The 23,922-nt window shown below is 37.3% G+C and overlaps 1 protein-coding gene across 4 annotated transcripts in view; it reads right to left on the reverse strand.

The window, feature by feature from the left end:
- Window positions 1-311: 311 nt before the first annotated feature.
- Window positions 312-23,922, reverse strand: part of LOC138691258 (rab5 GDP/GTP exchange factor-like) — a 76,390-nt gene continuing 52,779 nt past the window's right edge. For 3 of the 4 annotated variants that reach the window (XM_069813081.1, XM_069813082.1, XM_069813080.1), the window contains one exon: window positions 312-5,811. In XM_069813081.1, the coding sequence (XP_069669182.1) occupies window positions 5,113-5,811 (699 nt within the window). In that variant the 3' untranslated portion in view covers window positions 312-5,112. The remainder of the gene's footprint in view (window positions 5,812-23,922) is intronic. The other variant, XM_069813083.1, reaches the window with a different exon arrangement.

The raw sequence follows: 23,922 nt of genomic DNA on the forward strand, positions 1-23,922 counted from the left end.
ATATATATATATATATATGCATAGCTCAGATGGAAAGAATGCTTAGTGGGCATAGCTGAGAGGTCCTGGGTTCGATTCTCGGTGCCGGAACGAATTTTTCTTCAATAATAGATATCTGCATGTTGACTACTTATAGGTAGTCTTGATTATTCAACAATGTTAACAGTATTCAATAAACTGTTGTCGAAAATTGCCATAAAGTCATTTAAAAATGAGCTCCTGCATATATGACTTGTATGTCTAAAATGTAGGTAGTAGGCCATTGATGATATAAAGGAGGAGAGTTCGGACGGTGCCGTGAATCAGGTCTCGGCATAGCTCAGATGGAAAGAGAATTCAGTGTGCATAACTGAGAAGTCCTGGGTTCGATTCCCGGTACCGGAACGAATTTTTCTTCAATAATAGGTAAGGTTAAATTAGATTGACATTAAAACAAGCTGACTGTTGTGAGTCCCCTCCTTTGTATTGGAATGTATAAATAAATTTTCTTTTCTTTTGTAAATTACATACAATTCTGAACGACTTTAAGATAATTTCATATTTTTCTTGACAATCATTATACTATCAAAACCCGGGTCCTGCCAGTGGCGGCTCCTGCATATTTCTTAAGAGGAGGAAAGAAGTTAACAGCACGAAATGACACCTTCTTGAATTAAACATGCTACAAATTAGCCAACATGCACACATGTAAGACCAGGTAATGTTGGGGTTGGCCTTCCCTTCTGTATAGCAATAATCTGTTCTTGTAAACTGAGTTTCCTAAATTGTCCAAAATATATTATGTTTTCACTTCCATTCATTGTTGAATAATTGCGCAAATTAACAATTACAAGGAAATTCACACCCTTGTAGCATTTTTCGAGCACACTACAGCATCACACGTGTTGGAAGAGACTAGCTACCAACACGTAACCGGAACTTTTTACAGAAATCGGAATGGGAAATAATCTGTTAGGAAAGCGAGAACACTGCACCTACCCACGTGGTCTTGTTGCCACATGCACGTACATTTTACAAGTTCAGTATCACATGCTTTTGAACAATGTCACTTCTTGTAAAGTCATACTACCATTATTGTTCAAAGCTGCCGGTGGCCGATTAATTTTTGTATGTTAAAAATAATGTAGTTTGAAGTACCTACTTTCAGTTTCAAATAATATATTTGTACAAAACTGACAACTTGGCTGTTGCCCTGTCTAGAAAACAATGAATAGAAGTGAATTTCAGGGGCCAACTACGTAGAACTACTTCCTCTTTGTTTTACATAAACCCGACTTTAACTTTCAAATATCCACGAAAGTTTCAAACCATTTATAGTAGCCTATATAAAGTGCAATGAATAATATTTTTGATTTATAATTTAAAAAAAGTTTACATGGTGTCTTATAACTTTGCGTTGAAACTGTTTTTATTGTACCTACTCCTAGATGTGTTATATCTGGTTGAATACAACATCACTAGATGACAGCGGTAGCGACCTTGCTGCACGATCAGTCTGTTTCTATTTCCCGCCCATGAGGTGATTCAGAGGAGGATCTCCTCCCTCTCCGTTCATTTACTTGCTTTAAAACTCTGCTTCTTTCTCTGGCCGCTAGTGCTCTGTTGTCTATGTGTGTTAACTGCAGTAGAGGAGGAATGGAGTGCCTTTCCTCTACACAGACAATCTCGCATCTTTCTCACAGTTTTCTAGAGCACATGAGTGTGCGTCGTTTAAAACTTGATCAACCGAGTTTTTCTTATAGCTGTGAACTTAAAAATTATCGAATCTTCCTCGAATTTCAAGGCACATATTTTATTTGGTATTTACTTTCAAAAGAATAAAATGTGAGGAGGACGTTCCTCCCTTCCCTCCCCCGAGGAACCGCCACTGGATCCTGCTTGTAACATTCTTTCAAAATATCTAAATACTTTATTTTGAAATCTGTAACAGAATTTAAACGTTGTTTCTTATATGTAATACAAAGAACTAATACATATGAAAATTATTAAGTTCTTTCTAGAAGGGTAAACATATTATAACTTATGTGGACAGTGTGAAAAAAAATATGAAATATATCCTTTTTACATATGAAGCTCTGAAGGACCAAGACATTCACTTTTTGAAAGATTATAACCTTGTAAAGAAATTTGTACTACCTTCGAAAGGAAAGTTCTGAAGCTTACAAAAGAAACAGAAATGAACTACATAATGGTAAAGGTGAAGAATCAGTGCAGCGGAGAAAAATTCTCTCTGGCACCGGGATTCGAACCTGGGTTTTCAGCTCTACATGCTGATGGTATATCCACTAAGCCACACCCGATTCAAATTCCGAGGCAGGATTGAATCCTCTCAGTTTAAGCTCCACCTCTCAGTTTCCCTTTAGTGGCAAACCCTCATGCACTGTGTCATTGCGTGTTGGACATTGTGACACTGTCACACATCTGTGACATAGTGCATGAGGATTGTCCACTAAAGGGAAACTAAGAGGTGGAGCTTAAACTGAGAGGATTCAATCCAGCATCGGAAATGGAATCGGGTGTGGCTTAGTGGATAGAGCGTCAACGTGTAGAGCTGAAAACCCAGGTTCGAATCCCAGTGCCGGAGAGAATTTTTCTTCGCTCTGCTGATCCTTCATCATATGATAACGCAGAATTCCTGCATGGAAATATCATATGTACTTCAGTACATCGCCATAATACATAATGGTAGTTGAGGAAAAGGGGAGAGTAAAAAATACCTCATGTCATGCTGTACCTAAAGAGCATGTCCATTAAAAAATCGATGTTGGTATGTCAATCTGTTGTAATGTTTTAAATAATTGATTAAATGGCGATCTTACTCATGTTAACTACGTAAGCATGTGCGGCTTACAGCTGTTTCGGTGCTACTTAACACCATCCTCAGAGCCTACTAGATCTCAGCGCTATCTCAACTTCGCTGCCTGTTGTGTGCATGCGTTCGTGTGATGAAGAGTTGTGTCAAATAGTATGTGTGTTCCGAAATTGATCTGTGTGTTGAGAATGTGATTAGGGTGTGTTTTAGTGTGTCTGTATATTTCATATTGTTCTAGTATGTTGAGTTTTTGGTTTTTGGGTTGTATGTGTAGGATTTCCACGTCTGTATTTATGTTATTGTCTGTGTGGTTAGCATTAGTTATGTGTTCGGCATATGTAGATGTATTGTGTCCTCTGGTTATTGCTTTAATGTGTTCTTTGTAAGTGTTAATGTGTTCTTTGCCTGTGTAGTTGTATTTATTTGTTTGTATGTTGAGATGTCTTTGTAGTGTGTTTTCTGTTCTGTTTGCTATATTGTATTTCTGTTTTCTGAATGAGGATGCGATCTTGTGTGTGTTTTTGTTTTCGTATCCTCATTCAGAAAACAGAAATGCAACATAGCATACAGAACAGAAAATACACTACAAAGACATCTCAACACACAAACAACACAAATAAATAAATACGACCACACAGGCGTATACAAACTCACATGCAATAGTTGCGACAGTTTCTACATTGGACAGACAGGCAGATCATTCCAAACTCGATACAAAAAACACATTAAAGCAATAACCAGAGGACACAATACATCTACATATGCCGAACACATAACTAATGCTAACCACACATACAATAACATAAATACAGACATGGAAATCCTACACATACAACCCAATAACCAAAAACTCAACACACTAGAACAATATGAAATATACAGACACACTAAAACACACCCTAATCAAATTCTCAACACACAGATCAATTTCAGAACACACACACTATTTGACACAACTCTTCATCACACGAACGCACCCACACAACAGGTAGCGAAGTTGAGATAGTGCCGAGATCTAGTAGTAGACTCGGAGGATGGTGTTAAGTAGCACCGAAACAGCTGTAAGCCGCACATTCTTACATAATTAACACGAGTAAGATCGCCATTTAATCAATTATTTATATTCAAGTGTTAAAAGTGTATACGAAAGTTTAAACATGGACTGTTTTAAAATTTAAGTTACGTGATTTCTTTATTTTTTTATTTTATTTTATTTTATTTTTTTTGTATTCTTCCTCAAATAATAGATTTTGTTTCTTGTTACATATTTTCAAGTTATAACAGAATCTACAATAGTATTTGTAAGAACTAAATTCAATGCATATTATCTATTTCTCAGTATTTACTTCCAAGATATACAAATTAAAGTATTTATTTAAATCCAATCGTTATAATTTACTTCATATTTAAAATCACAATGGGTTAATACAAAAAAAATATGATCAAGTTAGTGAGGTTTATACTTTACTGAAATTCTAATGTCCAATATGTACTTAATTATGAAACACACTTTAACCCTACCACCACATTACTGTAACTGCTCAGACGACATAGTGGTCTGGCCATTTACGTCTGTGTAATCGATCATTTATATATTTTTCCAATAAAATGATGTCACCAAAAAAACATCTTCGTAGAAATATTCTGTATAATTCTATATGGTCAGTACAAACAACCTCATTTATCAAAACAAGATGAAACACAACATCGTCTTTCACTGCTTTTATAAACATAATTTTAATCCACCTACCCCAAAAAATTACACTGATTCTGAATGAAAATTCTTCTCTAACAGATTGCAGTAACCCTTGTGATACAATTTGAAAACAACAATTCCAAAAGCTCCAGACATTTTATAATACTGACTAATATGTTACTGTTACTGTACTCATTTTAATACTAATGTGATGTGTCTTCAAGATTCTTTAACTCTTACCTACTGCACACATGTCTAAAACAGCGATTCTTATTTACTAAACAATTTCCTATTCAACTCTTTTTAAATCAAGACAGTTCTACAAATAAAAAGTTATCGAACTGCAAATTATTCTTCAAAAGCAGCTCAAATCTTAGCAGAAAGACTAGAAGCTAAGTCAAATACAAACAACCACGTCATGTCATCATTTCATAACATGATTAGGACACGATATGTTGATCTCGATCAAAGGTACTTTCCATGTTATGACGTGTTGAAAGAATAGATTTCTTGATCCATCTGTTAACTGCAGCAGTTCATGTCTGAAACTATAAAATTAAAATACATGAACTCTATGCTGCAGACCTCATTTTATTACAATTTTTTAGAAAAGTTTATCAAATGTTGTTAATACACCACTCAAAGCCTTGACTAATGTTTCTTCCATTTGATTTACATTCCTTCCACCACTACTTGCAGACTCTACACTCTCTGTATCTACACTCACCTGACCAGAGGTGGAGTTCTTGTCAGCGCTAGTCTCAGATTTTGAAACGGTGGTAGCTTCACCACCCACACCTTGAGGCTGCGTGTCACCAGTATCACAAGGTATGCTAGGAATCTGCCAGCCCTGCGCTGCAAAACCTTGATATTCACCTGAACATACAGGTTTGATGGGCGATGGAAGAAGATCTCCAGTCGGTGATTCAGTGGTATCCAGTAATGATGGCGTGAGATCTTCGGCAGATTTCGCATCAAGGGGAAGTGAGACACTGCTCTTCAGCACATCAGCTGCTGGGATGTCCTCAGCATAGCTGTTATCAGCGCTCAAGTCCGAGAGATCAATGTCATAGTTTACTGAGGTCAGTCCCTGAACAAAACTTAAACTTTCCTGAGCAGCAAATATGTCGTCAGGTGTTGTAAGTTCATCAAGACTCCGACTAAAACCAAATGAAGGGGACGGGGAAAGGAAGTCTCGAGACGTAGAGAGAGGAATAGCAGAAGATGTATCTGGTTGAGAGATTTCTGTAGTTTCTACTTTCTTTACAGGATCCAGATCCAAACCAAGTTGAGGTGCCACAATCTGAAACAGATTCAATGTTATAAATATGAAACTTTCACAGTAATCATACTGTAAACCAGTAGCGGCTGGTGGTCAAAATAATGAGTGTGCTACAATCTCTATATCGGCCTACTGTACACACTTATATGTATTTATCTTAATTTAAGACTCGCCTAGTGAAGAAATATGAAGTCCATACGACGTTCCTTCCTACTGCAGAACTTGTCAATTACCCTGGAGTTAAACCCCTCCATCTTGGACATCATACTCTTTTCTATTGACAGTATTGCAAGAGCAGTAAGGCGATCCTGGGACATAGTGTTCCTTAAAAACGTTTTTATGCGTTTAAAGAAAGAAAAACATCTTTCTGGCTCAGCAGTGGTCATTGGCGTTGTAACCAAAATAGTTTACAACTTCGTTACTTCACAGAATGGATCCTGTGAATTGTTGGAGGCTATGTTATGTATTGTAACAATTGAACAGCTCCATCTACTGTATATTTCGGAAGTCAGGTCTTCCATATAGAACTCCAAGTTGTGTCTTTAACACTCTTTTGTTCAGTACAGTATAGCTGTTGACAGCAACTTCAAGTTCGCGTTCAGGAAAATTATGCGAAAAATTGTCAAAAAATTTACTGTTTAACAATTTTGTTGTGCCTAGGTATGTTAAAGACTGAAACGATAAGTAGTTTCCTGAATTATACTGTCACATAATTCCTTGGCTTCAATTTTCTAGACTGACTGATTCAGGAGGAACCTCAAAAACCAGATAGATGGCAGCAGCGGTCGGACACTTGAATTACCAAACATATTGTATATAGTTCCGAGTTCTTCCACAAACAAGCATTCTTTCGTTACGCTTTACTTTTGTAATCTCCAAGCTGTGTTGTGCTGAAGCTGACTACAGCACTTCCCCGCGTAAAAATAGCCAATCAGAGCAGTGATTTCAGCTTCGCACATGCGCATTAGTTGTCTACATTCTCATGTAGACATTTGAGTAGCACAAAGTACCCCCTGAGGCACCAAAGAGCGAAGAGCGAAGACTAAACACTCTATAACGCGTCATGAACATAAGCATGGGAAATTGTCAAATGACAGATTAAATACTATGGCATTGCAAATACATTATTTAAGTAAAAATTATCATTGTGCTGTAGTACTGTAGCACATAAGGACGGGCCGCCCCTGCTGTAAACCACATGATGGAATGAATTTCCTCCAATATTTCGGAAATTTTTACGGGTTCCATCTTAGCCAAGAGCCACCCTATAGAGAGTGAACATTTGCCTTTTGTCTTGATTGTTCCAGTTACCTCAAGTGTTGATCTTGCACTATGCTGATCATATAATCAAAGAATCCCCTCATTTTGTGTATTAAGAGGTCATAATAATCTACAATGACCAACTTCTGATCACAAAAATACAGGACTTGGTTACGACAAATTAGAGCGCAATTTTTTGGGATGTGAAACCAGGATTGATTGATGGACTGGTTTATATTAGATAATATAAAACTATAAATTTAATTATAATAAAAATATGAGTTAGGTCACAATACTGAGTAGAATAATATTTAAGAATATGCATGTTTCTTAGTTTTAACTTTATGCTAGTTAACAAGATGCCGCAAAATATTAAATTTTTTAGCTAGATATGCAAGGTGAAAAAAAACTCTTTACAATCATACATGCACACAGTTACACCAAACATTACAGGAGCACCAGAACAGAATTAGTGTATTGATTGGTACCTACTAAACAATCGATATTAATGTAAGTTTATATCTAAATATACAGTAACACTGTTTTGTTACTCCACAGAGTTTTCATTTGAGGCATTGCCCGCGCAGCTAGTGTGTTTCCCGTCTGCTTCCACTAACCAACGCTGCGCCATACAGTGATAGTTGCGAGTTAGTTTATTATCTACACTTGTGCATATGAGAGAGAGAGAGAGAGAGAGAGTGCGCATGTGTGCGTGCATTTTTTCAGAGTTGTTGCAATGCGATTTTCATTACGTGAACGTGTGTATATGCTTTCTACGTACATAAAATACAGAAAATCTTGTGCGAGAACATGACAGAACTTCCGTAACAAATTTTCAAACAGACCCTGCCTAATGCCATTACAATAAGAAGGTTAGCCAAAAAAATTCAAACCGACAGGTTCGGTAAATGATCGTAAAATACAAGGAGACATGTTCTTAAAAATAAGGTTTATACGAAAAACCCGCATACAATAAATGAGCTTAAAGACTATATGAGCTGAAATTGAGTCAATCAGTGAAGCAGAACGTCTTAAAGTAATTAACGATTCCATAAGTGTAGCAGTTGGTGGGGGACATTTTCAATATCTACTTTGAGCTGGGTAAGTACAAATTCCTATACTAAATGTTTCAGTGCCGGCAGATTGGGTGGCCGCTTGGTCACAGATAAGCTCCTAGCGGCGGGCGAAGGGTAAATGAAAAACGAACAGCTAGACAAAACAGCGTCACTGTATTTAGCGATTATTATTATTATTATTATTATTATTATTATTATTATTATTAATTATTAGGTTACATAAACAATTAACAATCATGATTGGTAAAGAAAAATAAGGGAGGATTAGGATATCAATACAGGAGCCAGGAGGATCCAAAAAAATTAGCTTAAATATGGGAGATTTGGTCACCCTATAATACCCACACATTAACAACAGAACTCAAGTAACATTCAAATCTTGGAAGATGATTTACAAAATATATTTATTTTAAATAAAACTGCAACATAATATATTACAATCTCCACAAATAACACCAAAGTTATGGCTCTTAAAGGTACAAACGACCTAAGCCCAAAACTGTTATTAACAATAAAATACTAGAACAGTTTAATGCATTTCAGTATCTTGGTTACAATGTATTAAAAATGGTGATGTACAGTAACTAAAAAATTGCAAAAAAGTCAGTATTAAGCAATGTTTTAGAAATTCAAGCAGAGAAACAAAATTGAAGTTCTATAAAGTGAATGGAGTTCAACACTATTGTACTGATGCAAAAGTTGAATGCTTACAAATTATCAAACTAAATCAATAATTAGCAATCATGATTGGTACCGTAAAATGGGGTGAAGTGATACAGTTTCAAACTTAAGTTACTTGTATCTTTGGCAAATGTGTGTTTATTTCTATGTTTCATGCAACTATAAATTCATTCTCCAATCATATTAAATTTTATTTCATATAAAAATACACACTTTTGTAATACTTTTATGTAAATTCGTATTTTAAATAATTTACCTGTAAATTCATATTTTCTTCTAATTTTAAAATTCAACCCAAATATTCGTACATACTACATATCAATGAAAATACAATGTGAATCGAAGGGGAATCCCTTGTCTATAAAATGATGGTTGATGCAATGCATTTGACTCCAATATTCTCCAATCAGGGGTGTTGGCTTCATTCATTCAGACCTGTTTATGCAGTACTGGTACATCAGTGAAGTGACTGGTGATATAATGCCGAAAGTGGAGTCAAGTGTTCATTCCCGTTTACAGCAATATGTTGCTGAATTTAGTGAAATTTTTACAAGTGACGGAAAAATTCAGCAATATCAAGTCTTACAGCATTTAGCAGATAGTAAACATAGAATGGATGTTTCACGTGCAACCTCTAGACAAGTTCTATTAGGTTAAGCAGCTTTGTCTTCACATATCCCATTTTCAAAAAGTTCTGAATATTACGCAGATTTATGCAAAGCTTTTCTTTCATCTGATATTCCTTAATATAAATTGAGCAGTACAGAGCTTAGAAAGTCTCTTACAAAATATACGCATTTTAAAACACCAGAAGAATAAACATTAAGAAAAATCTATGTCCCCGTGTGTTATAAAGAAATGCTAGGAAAGATCAGAGCAGAATGTGAAAATAAAAATAATATAGGCAAGCATGGACGAGTCACTAAATTCTAGCAATAGGGAATGGGAAATGTTGTAGGTGTGGTAGAAAATAATGAAATCGTTTCCAAGTGGTGTTTTCTATTAGCATGTAGAGAAATATCAGCATCAAATCATGTAATGATGGCTCGTTTATTCAATGAATCCCTCCAGTTGTTATGGTCGAATGGGGTCAAACTTGATATTTTACCCTTACTTATGGATACTGTTCCATATAAGAAGGCAGCAGAAGGCCTTTCTGTAAGCTTCCCATACACGATACATGTAACTTGTATAGTACATGTGAGAACACAGAGTATGTGAGGGCACATATGTTATATTCTGAATGAACAAATGAATTTCAAACGGCAAAATAGTATTCGTGAAAGCCCAAACAAGAACTGATTTGTTAAAAAGCCAAAAATCCAGCTTTTGCACTTCTACCTAGACTCATAGTTATTCGTTGGGGGACATGGTTAGAAGCAGTAGTGTATTATGTAAACAATTTTGCAAATTTTAAACCAATGGTAAATGAACTGAAATAAGGATGACGCTTCATCATCTTCAGAACTTACTTAAGGACACTTCTTTAAAAAAATTAACTTACACAGCTGCAAATTTGTGTTTTTTGTGTCTTACTATAAAAACAATTATAAACATAAACCAACTTGTTGACTGAGACAATAATGAGGTACATGGCAATGAGAAAAAAATTCATTCACTCAAAGGTCGTAAAGTGGAATCTATTAAACAGAAATTAAAAACTGTATTTGAAAATAATTATGAATTTCACCATCATCATCATCATCATCATCATCATCATCATCATCATCTGTGGTCCTACAGCCCTTTTAGTTTAGCCCTGACCGCCTTAAGAATCTTCGCCTAATTCTCTCTATCCAATGCTCTCTGTCTTCATCTCCTAATTCCTGCCTTGACAAGATCATCTTGGACATGATCCAGCCATCGTAATTTGGGCCTACCAACTCTTCTTTTACCACTTGGTTTCACATCTAGTAGTATTTTAGAAATTCTATTATTATCCATCCTGATGATGTGGCCCAGCCACTCCAACCTTCTGATTTTTATGTCAGTGACAATATTTGTATCCTTATATAATACTTGTAATTCAGAATTAGTCCTGATTCTCCAAACTCCCTTATCATAAACAGGACCATAAATTTTTCTTAAAATTTTCCTTTCCCAAGTGTTTAAGATAGTTATTGCTTGTTAGGTAGGGTCCAAGTTTCACTTCCAAAAGTAACCATAGGTTTAATGATACTCTTATAAATTATGGATTTCATACTGTGTATAAAGTTGCCAAAGTTTTGGAAGGGCAAGAAGACATCGGTGAAATTGAGAATTTGTGTGTCAGTGACATTTCTTGGATGAAAATGCAACACCAACTTTTTGTGACATGGAACATCCTCCCAGTATCATGCATTGTTCCAAGGCAACTGACATCGGTTTGTGATGGAAAACTTGGAGAAAGTATTCATTGTTCACTGCAACAGCGAGATACTGAGCCTATCACTGTCTCAACATGATTGGTGAGTGATTTTTTATAGTACGAATATATTGAAATGTCGGAGCAAAATATTTTTACAATTTTTATACATATTTTTACATTTTTGTACATATTTTCCATTTTTTGCTACATAAGAAAATAAATATTTCCTTCTTTTTTTTAGCACATAAAAGCCAGTTCCCTATGATCACTGAAGGCAGAATGAAAAAGGATTTTGAAGAAAATATTCTCAACTTTTATGACCAGAGCATTTCATATCTCGAAGTATGAGAGAGAAGTTTTGAGGATGCTGAGCAGTTTTCCTGGATTCAAGTAGGTTCAGGTTATGAATTACACTGGAGCAGTGTTAAGAAATCAGCAGAGTTTATAAATTTACTCGTTTATAACCCCAATGCTTCCATCAACACTTATTAGCTTGTTTGGAGCAGTCGGTAGAATGCTGGCCTTCCGTGCCCAAGGTTTTGGTTGCTTAAATGCGACAGGCTTATGTCAGTAGATTTACTGGCATGTAAAAGAACTCCTGCAGGACTAAATTCTGGCACATCAGTGACGCTGATATAACCTCGGAAGTTGGAGCATTGTTAAATGAAACATAATTTAATCCATTAACATTCACAAACTTTTTGGTGAGATCATGGTTGTCAATCATTTGCTTTGAAAATAAAAGAAAACGTGAAATAGGAATGGGGATGGGGGAAAAGAGGTTTAAAACTATGTTTTTAAGCTGTCAATAATTTAAAAGAAAGTGAAATGAAATTTAACAATTTTGAGAATTTGCGTACTGTCTCCCAGAACTTTTGACCTGTGGACAGTGTTTTCTTTCATGAAAATCATTTGGACACCTGAAAAAATAGTCTCCAAATAAAAAAAAATTGCTTCAAATTGAAGTCAACTCAGAATTTTCATGCGTGTATTTCTATGACTTCATAAAAAAAAAAAAAAACACTATTTTTCTAAAGGAATTACATTCTTTCCAGAAGCATGAGAATAATTGATGATTGGCATAATTAATACTATGTATGTTTAAATCACTTAATGAGAACAGTGTATTAGATTTTAACTATCAGGATATTAATGTTAGGCCTATGAGTAGAAAAAGTATGATATGAAGGGTTCAGAACCATAGTGGGCCAAGCACCATTTACTAAAACCGTAGAAAGCAAGGGTTAAAATGAAGATATTACCATAATTCAATGGAAACATATAGCAAGTAATATAAAGTATACACATTAAAACTAAATGATATGTCAATCTTCATTAAACTATGGTATTCACTTTAATCCTTGTTTTCTCTGTTTTTAATAAATGGCGCTTGGCCCACTATGGCTCTGAACCCTTCATATAATTCAGTTTCGTTGTTAATTTGTTGTTTATTTTTTACAATATAGTAGATAGCATTTCTTAATACAAATGATATCTCCCTAACATTCTAAATGTGCTCAGTGTCAAAAACAACTTTCTGAGATATTGATGAAAAAAATGCTGCGAAATGCATGTTGAGATACCTACAACACTGTCTTTTGGCACACGAATGAGTCACTTACAGTTGAGCTACGACAAAGACAATTTAGTACGATATTCTCATATGGATGTTCCTGCCTTAGATTGAATAAAACGAAATTTGAAAAATTGGCACTTAATATATTTAGAATGTTAGGTCTTCAATTATGGCAACTATCCCTGTCTCTGAATTCGTCAGATGTTGGTTCAATGATTAGTCAACAGGATGCATCACAACTACGTTAGCCACAATTTTTCATAAACCCAGTCCTTCGAATTGTTTTTAACGTAATTACAAAGATCAATGCATACAACTTAGTGCAGTATATAAGAACTTAAATAATGGATTCCACCATTGAATGGATTGCCAAATCAGTGAAATCAATGCTCGCACCACAAACACTCAACTAATAGAAGTATATTGGCCTATTATGAAGTTTAAGAGGAATCATATGGTTTTCCAATATGTTGTTTTAATGATCACAATTTTATAATTTAGAAATATAAGAGCAACACAACATTTTAGTAACAATTTTATCACATATAGTTTTAATATCTGTATTCATTTAAATTTCAGATTGTTGTATATCATAGAGTTAAATAGTTGTTTACAAGAATGTAAATATCAAGTAACTGGTACACATTCCATAACAAAGATATAGTAAATATTGTATAAGATATTGTGAGTCAAATGCCTGATGATGCCCAAGGGCGAAAACGTTTGCATTTCAATTGTATAATATGCAATGATTATTTACATTTGTAAGTGTTATTGATTTTAAATTATGATATGTCAATTAGACTGAACTTTAAATAAAATTATTAGATTATATTCAATGTAGTACCGGTAGATTTACTACATGTGGAAGATTAATAATCTCATGCCATAGTGTCGTGGTCCAAGGCCATGCCTGGGACTCATGTTACAGAATGAGTTCTGGTTCGAGTCTTCATGGAGAAGAAATTTTCTCATGAAACTTATGCCAGTGTATGGGACCAGCAGTACACTGCAATGCAAGTTTTTCACTTGCTCGTATTCGTTCAAAGATCCCAAACTCGAGGATGTTTCCTTCAAGTGAAGAGCACTCTAAACCATGTTGATGGAGGAACTATGCTCGCGTGAAAGGAAATTCGCAGGAAAAAAACTAGAAATCGTTTAGATGTCTATCCAGAAGTGCACATAGCCTACTGTAACTTAATGAATTTAGATATGAAGGTTTCAGAGCCCAGGGGCAATTTTTCGGGTGAAGCTCGTGAAGCAGCACTAAGCGCAACTTTACTTATTTACAAGTATTTTAATATTTTATTTTATTTCACTTCATTTTTGTCTTTTACGTTCAGCGTTATGATATGTACTGCATTTAGTATTCTGCATTATGGAACACTAGTCCCATTGTCACTACTGGTTGACGCAGAGTGGGGAAGGGTGACAATTGCAGCTATATCCCTCTTTCAGAGGTAGAGCTTCTCAATTTGCGGATTTGTTTACGGGTAACCATGGCAACGAACCCTTGTAAGATTTCTATAGAGACTATTTGCGAGGGTACTTGAATCGCTGACAAAACATTTCTCCTGTAGCTGCAAACACTCTTATAGCCTCCTGGCTTGGCTCTTTTGAAAGGCAAATAACGGCACGCAAATACAATGAGATAAAATGCCTTGTCTTTCACAGTGTTCGCACTTCTTTGTACCTGTTAATTTCAGTTTGTGACACGTGTGAATAGAATGACTGTGTTATGTCTTGTTGCTAAAACGATATATTAGAAGATTAAGTTAACTAAGCAGTTATTTATTTTTAGTGATAATTTTATAATTATTTTTAAAAGTTGTGACTCAAATATTTTTATTTAAAACGAGGAATGTATCCTATAAACGATATAGTGTGTACCGTGTTACAGACACCATTTTCAAGATTGACTGAAGGCAATGAAAGAGATTTACTGTTACCAGGGAAACCACCAGCGTGGCTCCGTCGGTTAAGGCACTTGCCTGCTGGTCTGAAGTTGTGCTCGGGTGTGGGTTCTATCCCCGCTTGGGCTGATTACCTGGTTGGGTTTTTTTCGAGGTTTTTCCCAACTGTAAGGTGAATGTCAGGTAATCTTGGCGAATCCTCGGCCTCATTTCGCCATCACCGATCTCATTGACGCTAAATAACCTCGTAACAGCATTGTTAAATAACCGACTAAAATTTTAAAAAATTGTTTGCGGGGAAACCAACACTTGTTATTAATATGTCAGCGAAAATATTGAAAAGGAAAGCTGCAAGATCTTACACCAAACATTTATAAGTGCGTGGTACAGTCAATATCAATGGTTGTGCAGTAGTTCTTATTTGGAAAAACTGTTTTGTTGGCTGTTTGTTAGATGAAATAAAAAATCGGCATGGAACGCGGATGGATTTTGTGAAAACTGATGAAGTTTTTTTCAGTTGTTTTTAAAAAGGGGTGAATTTTCAGAGCGGAAATATGTTAAGCTGTCAGAAGGTGAACTTTTTCAGAAGTACAAACAATTATTTTTGAAATACTTGACGTCATTTTTATGCAAGTTAACACTAGATATCAAGACAATGAACAGCTTTAGTTTTGTTCTTTTGCCAATACTTCAAAATTTCTTCAGTATTCAAACATTTTTCCTTCTAATGTTCTTGCCATTCTACAAAAGACTTTCCCAAATTGGTTCAAAGTAAGTCGTTTGAAAACAGAACTAGAGCTTCTCTGTGTAGGTCATGAGTACCAGAACATTTCAAGCACTAAAACTTGTAAGAGAAAACAAAGACGTGTTGAAGAAACCTATAGGCTCTTTTCTCTTATTGTGGCATTACCGTCAACAAGCGTTTCAGTGGAGCGAAGTTTTTCTGCACTCAACCCCATAAAGAGAAATCTTCGCAATTCAATGGCACAAGGGAGATTAACATCTCCATTCACAAGGACTTGCTACATGATCTGATTGAGAAGTAGCCATTTCATGACGACATCATTGACAAATTCTCCATCTGTAGAGACAGACGAATCAACTTAATCTACAAAAAAAAAAAAAAAAAAAAGGTAAGTTGTACATCATGTTCCTTAATAAAAGAGCTTCACCAACTTTTCAGGTTGCGAGCCGCCACTGTCAAAGCCATAGTGGGCCAAGCGCCATTTATTAAAAACAGAAAAAGCAAGGGTTAAAGTTAAGTGAATACCGGTACCATAGTTTAATGAAGATTGACATATCATTTAGATTTAATGTGTATACTTTATATCACTTGCTATATGTTTCCATTGAATTATGGTAATAACTTCATTTTAACCCTTGTTTTCTATGGTTTTAGTAAATGGCGCTTGGCCCACTATGGTTCTGAACCCTTCATATGTTCTGTAGGATAATGAAGAAAAAAATAAGATAATAATATTTATTTTTGCAGTGTAGGCTTTCACGGCCGGAGTCTATAGATGTAGATTCATTTTCCGGGCTGAGAGGCCGTGGTCTATTAGTTGGTTTTATACCAGACGTTTCGTCTGCAACTGCGGCAGACATCTTCAGTGGAGTGGTATCCGAGGTCGCAAGACTCTTCTCGGCGTACCTGAGGCAACTGATCCTGTGTCTGGTTGTGCGAGCGTATTTATAGTGCGGCTCGCGGGCCGAGGCCTGTTGTCGCTGCGGTCCGCGCCGCTTTGTTCGCTGCTCCCGTTCTGGGTTCCGTCCTTTTGTTGTAGTGGCTTCTTATCTGTTCTGTTTAGGACCGGGTACCAACACTTGTTTAGCTTTACGCCTTCTTCCTTGCGATTAAAGTTGTTGTTGTGTTTATGTATTTCGATCGCTTCTCTATGTAGACGGGGGAAGAAGTGCGTCGTCGTGCTCAAGATGTCCGTGTCCTTGAATCTAATGTTGTGATCGCCCTCTTGATAGGCATGTGCTGCCACTGCCGATTTGTCGATCTGTCCTAGGCGGCAATTCCTATTATGTTCTGTCAGTCTCGTCCTGACGCTCCGCTGTGTAGTACCAATGTAGACCTTCCCGCACGAACACGGAATCCTGTAAACTCCGGCGGACAGCAGCTTATCCCGTTTGTCCTTGGATGACCTCAGCATGTTCCGGATTTGCTTGGTCGGCAGGAAGGTCGTTTCCACTTCATGACGCTTCAGCACCCTGCTGATCCGGTCCGTCACATTCCTTAAGTAGGGTAGGAAGACCGTGCCCTTCTTAGTCGCTCGTTCCTGTGACCGCATCGACGGTGTTACTCTGGGATGCATGGCTCTCTTTATCTCCGGCCTTGAGTAGCCATTGGCCATGAGTGCTGTCGCTACATGGCTCAGCTCCCGTTGGATGTGTCGTGGCTCGGCTACCCGCCTGGCCCTGTACAATTCACTATGGAAACGGAAAAGGACGGTAGGTTACCCTTCCTGGACGTTATGGTACAAAGGAGGACAGATGGCACCCTAGGTCATGACGGCTACAGGAAGCCGACCCACACAGACAGATATCTGCATAAGACCTCCAATCATCATCCCGGCCAGAAACGGGCCATGATGAAAACCCTGATCAACAGGGCCAGGCGGGTAGCCGAGCCACGACACATCCAACGGGAGCTGAGCCATGTAGCGACAGCACTCATAGCCAATGGCTACTCAAGGCCGGAGATAAAGAGAGCCATGCGTCCCAGAGTAACACCGTCGATGCGGTCACAGGAACGAGCGACTAAGAAGGGCACGGTCTTCCTACCCTACTTAAGGAATGTGACGGACCGGATCAGCAGGGTGCTGAAGCGTCATGAAGTGGAAACGACCTTCCTGCCGACCAAGCAAATCCGGAACATGCTGAGGTCATCCAAGGACAAACGAGATAAGCTGCTGTCCGCCGGAGTTTACAGGATTCCGTGTTCGTGCGGGAAGGTCTACATTGGTACTACACAGCGGAGCGTCAGGACGAGACTGACAGAACATAATAGGAATTGACGCCTAGGACAGATCGACAAATCGGCAGTGGCAGCACATGCCTATCAAGAGGGCGATCACAACATTAGATTCAAGGACACGGACATCTTGAGCACGACGACGCACTTCTTCCCCCGTCTACATAGAGAAGCGATCGAAATACATAAACACAACAACAACTTTAATCGCAAGGAAGAAGGCGTAAAGCTAAACAAGTGTTGGTACCCGGTCCTAAACAGAACAGATAAGAAGCCACTACAACAAAAGGACGGAACCCAGAACGGGAGCAGCGAACAAAGCGGCGCGGACCGCAGCGACAACAGGCCTCGGCCCGCGAGCCGCACTATAAATACGCTCGCACAACCAGACACAGGATCAGTTGCCTCAGGTACGCCGAGAAGAGTCTTGCGACCTCGGATACCACTCCACTGAAGATGTCTGCCGCAGTTGCAGACGAAACGTCTGGTATAAAACCAACTAATAGACCACGGCCTCTCAGCCCGGAAAATGAATCTACATCTAATAATATTTATGTTCGTTCTGACTTGTCATCCTATTTACTGTATTTTGTTGTCAATTTTACTTTCTTCTCGCATTTCAAATGTTATATGAATGAAAATTACTACATTTTTCATCTTGTACACTACACGAAACTTAAATAATTTTTATACTTATTAAATTGTGTCTTTGGATAAAATATACAAATAACATAAGAAATTGTCTCTTTCATTGGAAAATAAAAAGACAAGAATAACAACTGACAGCAACGAAATTAAATATTGTTTTATGTTCGTTCTGTAACAAATTTTTGTTGAATTAAATACTATTATAGTCACAATCATGCCATGGTATGAAAGAAAAATTTCACAACCTCGAGCGGGAATCGAACCTGCGACTTCCTGGTCTCCGGTCAGGCGTTCTACCACTACCAGGAAGTCGCAGGTTCGATTCCCGCTCGAGGTTGTGAAATTTTTCTTTCATACCATGGCATGATTGTGACTATAATAGTATTTAATTCATTAATATGTCACATCAACGGACGTATATACGTCACCCAAACATCGTAAGATGAAGATTAAATTTTTGTTGTTTAATTTGTCTTTGTGGCTAGATTCCTGATCTATGTTTAATAGGCCACTGTCATGAATATCACTGGAGCATCACTCACTTTAAGTTTAGTGGCAGGCGGTAAAGTCTCATACACTCACACCATCCAGCTATTTAATAACAACTACATGATAGCTTTCTCATGCTCGAACAAAATTATTAAATGCAAGGCTCTAGTGCCCACCCAGTAATACATGATGAATTTGTGGAACTATGCCAGATAGCGAACTCTGGTTTCTAAAACAAGCTGTAACGGCTTAGGGAGGGAGGAATCATCATGCTGACCACACAATACCTCCGTTCTGGTTGGATGATCGTTCACCTCTGCTGAGGCATATGGACGTGAGGCCAGCAGCCAGATGGTCGACCTCATGCCTTCATGGGCTTTTTGTGCTGCGGATTTTATTGGAAAGATCAATAACAACATATTCTTATATTCAAGTCAACCATATTTCTGTTACCATGGTAATGATTATTAGGCCACCGGTAAAATGGAGAAAGAACATGTCACTTCAAAACCTCATTTGTTCATACTTTTATATGTGTAACGATACCTGCCAGAATATTAATATGAAGTGCACAAGTTTAAAATCGGTATCAAGAACTGTCGAGAGGAGCCAATTACACAATTGTCAAGTGTTCATAACTGGAAACCAACCAGTCAACACCACGTAGTAATACCGGCACATTATGTTGTTGTTGTTTTCTAATGCCAGGCGTTTGACAATAAAGTTATTTGACCTCCTGCACTCCAATATTTTTCAAAGATATTATCATTGTCAGCCACTGAAGCACAGATTTTGAGGTATGACTTGAGGCTTTCCCGGCGTTTGATGTAGAATAACTCTTCTCAGGTTCTCAGCCAGGTGAGTTGGAGATTAGCTTCCAAGCTTTCGACGGCTAGCTCTGCCATCTTCTTCAGGGACGAAGAAGAAGAAGATGGCAGAGCTAGCCGTCGAAAGCTTGGAAGCTAATCTCCAACTCACCTGGCTGAGAACCCGAGAAGAGTTATTCTAGATTTTGAGGTGTTCCGAATCCATTTCTTGGTTTGAGTTGCACAATGGGCAGTTAGGGGACTGATATATTCCAATTCTATGCAGGTGTTTTGCCAAACAATCATGGCCTGTTACCGGCACATTATCAAGAGTTACATATTTGACCTGTTTAGTACTGATTACATTATCATTATTTCTCTATAGAAAATAATCTGCTGTTTTATGGGGAAGGGACCCGAAGACTTACACTGCAGCCTGAGGTTTATTGTGCTTACCACTCCTGTTCTGTGAATTATACTTCTAGCCGAATAGTTTCGATCTCTACTTAATGTAGCACACCGTACCATAAATTTAACATGGGCTACGGTATGGATGACATATATGAAGTGATGTTGGCAAAATAAATCGGAGATCCAATGCCAAAAGTTACCTAGCAATTCTATTTCAATTGGTTGAGGAAAATCCCTGAAAAGACCCCAATCAAGTAACTTGTCTCAAGCAGGATTTGAACCTGGACCCGTTTGTTTCACAGTCAGACGTGCTACACAAACATTTCTTATATTGTATTTCGCATAAGAAGATTGATAATTACCTCATTACAATTTTATTTTATTATAGTTAGTATAAATACAAAGTTGATGATATAAAACTGACAATTAATTTACATTAATTACCACATTATTTTAAAATGATAGTAAATAAAATACAAATTCACTTTCTCTTAATGTCTGTAAAAGAAGCTGAATCCATATTAATGTTCAATATTTTCTTAACTGCATGAATCACATCCTGTGGTCTTGGAATTTACATTTCTTCCAAGGGCAGAGAATAAGGCATTGGTATATCCACACCTGTGAGGCAGATTACAGGTGCATCTAGGTAGAAAAACGTGACATCTTCATTAACAGCACGGGTTATTTCACTACCAATGCAACACTGTGGCATTTGCTCATATTGGATTGAGAGAAAACCCCGGAAAAAACCTCAATCAGGTAACTTGCCCCGACAGGGAATCGAACCCGGGTCATCTGGTTAAGCGGGCAGACATCCTAACCATTACTCCACAGGTGTGGACACTTTTTACTTTATGGAACAACAACCACTGTATCATTTTTTTAGACGTAGGTAGTGCTACCACCACTGCTAAAAAAACTTGACTTTAATGCTTCATTGCACTACACTGATTGTTCTCTGTGAATTAGGTTCAAAAACAAGCACAGCTTAAAAATGATATCAAGTACTGGCCCAATGATCAATAATGCATTCAGTACTGAAATATTCCTAATGAAAAAATAATTTATTTCTTTATTATTGGACATACGCTCTTTTCAGACTTATGAACCACCCCTAATCACTAATGAGCGTTATTAAACAAGTAATAACTACTTCACTGTGTTATTATTATAAATATTGGTGGTACAGTAGCGTGCAAATTAATCCGAACAACGTAATTACTTATGCAAAAACACTCAAATGGGATAAAAAAAAAGGATCCAAGACATACCTCAGTAATCTATGTGGCCTCCCTTGTTCCTAATAACAGCCCTGAGACGATTTGGCATGGATTCCACTAATTTCCCACAAATATTCTTCATTTCTTCATCGTGAAACCATACATCAATGAGGGCAGAAATCATCTTCTCCTTTGTAGAACAATCCATTTTTTGCATTCTTCTTTTGCAAATTGACCACAAGTTCTCAATGGGGTTGATGTCGGGTGAGTTGCCTGGCCAGGGGAGTACCTGAATAGTCTTCTTGTTGAAGAATTCTGTAGTTTTTCGAGACGTATGGCATGGTGCCAGGTCTTGTTGGAACACACCTCTGCCATCCGGAAATGATTTTTGCAGCTGGGGTACGATTCTGGTTTCCAATAAGTGAATATATTTGTCAGAATTCATCATTCCCTTGATAGGTATTAATGCTCCAGGCCCTTCATGTGTAAAACAACCCCAAAACATTACTTTAGGGGGGTATTTGGGTGCTTGTTGGAGATGAGCTGCTGTTACTTTTTCGGATCCTTTCCGTACGTAAGAAACACGGTGGCCGTGGACCTCGAAATGAGACTCATCAGAAAAAAGTACATTCTTCCAGTCATTCACTGTCCAGTGTTGATGTAATTTTGCCCACATTAAGCGTTTTTTGCACATAACAGGGGTTAGCAGTTGCTTCTTAATAGGCTTACGAGTCCTTCGTCCAGCTTCCAAAAGCCTACGCAGCACTGTTGTGACGTGAATATTCGCCCCAGTGGTAGCCATTAACTCGCGGGTTAAGTCGACAGCAGTTAGTCTAGGATTTAATTTACTTTTCCTGGCAATTAAACGATCATCTGCAGTTGAAGTCTTCCTTTTCCGGCCACAGTTTCCTTTTTCTGGGGTGTGATGGATCCAGTCTCCCTGTATCGTTTATATATACTTTATATTATATTTATATATACTTCATATTCTACTCATATCCGGCAACTGTGGGACAAAGCCAGTGCCGGATAACAGATTTTGCCGGATAATTGGAAAATAAATTTATAGGTTATGTAAAGACATATTGTACTGCACAAACATTTCTTTCCATGTTGAAATTTAGTAATTTTCGTATAGATATATAAAAATAAAGTTTTGAAATACATACAATGTTTATTTTTTAGTACTGAATGCGGTAATGTACATTTATCAGTTAATAATTATTGTAATACAGTAATACAAATAGCGTAAAAAATACTAAAAGTTTTTGTAACCTTACTTGGCTATGTGAGGTGAAGAACAGTGTAGCCAATATCGCAAGTATGAAGATGATGAAGTAGCACTTGATGATTTGAACCTCTTTAACATATCTCTAATGTCTGTTTATACTATCTATCACTCTAATGAAACTTTTACGCGCTACAGCATAACAGAGAATTTCATACTTTCCTATTTAGACTCGTCCAACACCCCTTCGAAACAGGCGAGTTCAAGTGGTAAATTTAAAGCTACTGTCTCTGTGCATTGTTTGCAAGGTCCAAGTGACAGCTTAGCGATGCTATCTGATCTACTCCAGGGACATAACGGGATTTTCTGTCTATATTTTCACATGTGAACAATGTAAAGAGTAAACACAATATGCGGTATGTGCGATCCATGAAAACAACTTACATCTACGTCTGACTCTTCCCTTTTGCATGACCAACAATGTTTTTTTTTTTCCCTAGGTTTGGTATTGCCAGTTATTTGGGTGCCGGACACGAAGGATTTTACTGTAGTTGTAGTGTTAAAAGTTGTGTAATGAAGATGTATGAATAACGAATTCAAATTACTATTATCACCGTACAGTTTCTCAATAGCCACTAAAATTCGTTTGTGAATAGTTTCTCTAGTTCTAAAGTAAAGTAAACAAAATTATCATCTTATCCTTCATGTTAAATAAATACCGTGTAATCTCGAATATCACCCACACTTTTTTTTTTTTGGAAAAATATTGCTTCTGAAAATCTGGTGCAGGTCTTATTCAAGCCTTTCATATTGTTGTCTCATACATTGTTCCTAATTGTATCGTTAGAAATTTTGGGTGTTAGTCTTATTCAGGTCCAGGTGGTATACGGGATTATATGGTATATTTATTATCTCTTCATCTCTCAGAAGACTCTTAGCTTAAAAAGAATTTTAAGTAAAGAACAACAATTATAATCTCATCACTCTGAATTTATCCTGAGTTCAAAGAAGGATGTTAAGCAAAGAATTAATAACATCAAATCTTGTACCAAAGATCAGGTCAACAGAAAAAATGTCTTTTTATTTTGGTTTAGGATGGGAGAACACAAAGGATAGGAACTAAGCATTATTAATGCAATGCAAACTACTCAACTTTACAAGTGCTGTTAATAAATATATGGACAAATCGTAAAACAGTGAACGCTAAGCTCCGCCCACGACCCCTTTCCACTTTTCCCCTACAAGCTCACCACACACTCTAGCAGGAAAGAGTGAAATAGGGGGTTTAGGGTGGGGATGACATCTAGTGGAGGAAAGTGGAACAAAAAGAGTGAATGCAGCATCTACGAAGCAAAAGAGGAACATCGTCCTGTCTCTCTCTGTCTCTCCTCTCTCTCTCTCTCTCTCTCTCCAGCCTCTTCTTCTCTCTTCCTTGCTTGATATCTCTCTCTCTTTTTTTTTTTCTTATGACTTTGCAGAGGGTAGGATTCCATC

This window comes from Periplaneta americana, chromosome 16, assembly GCF_040183065.1.
Source record: "Periplaneta americana isolate PAMFEO1 chromosome 16, P.americana_PAMFEO1_priV1, whole genome shotgun sequence".
Taxonomy (NCBI): domain Eukaryota; kingdom Metazoa; phylum Arthropoda; class Insecta; order Blattodea; family Blattidae; genus Periplaneta; species Periplaneta americana.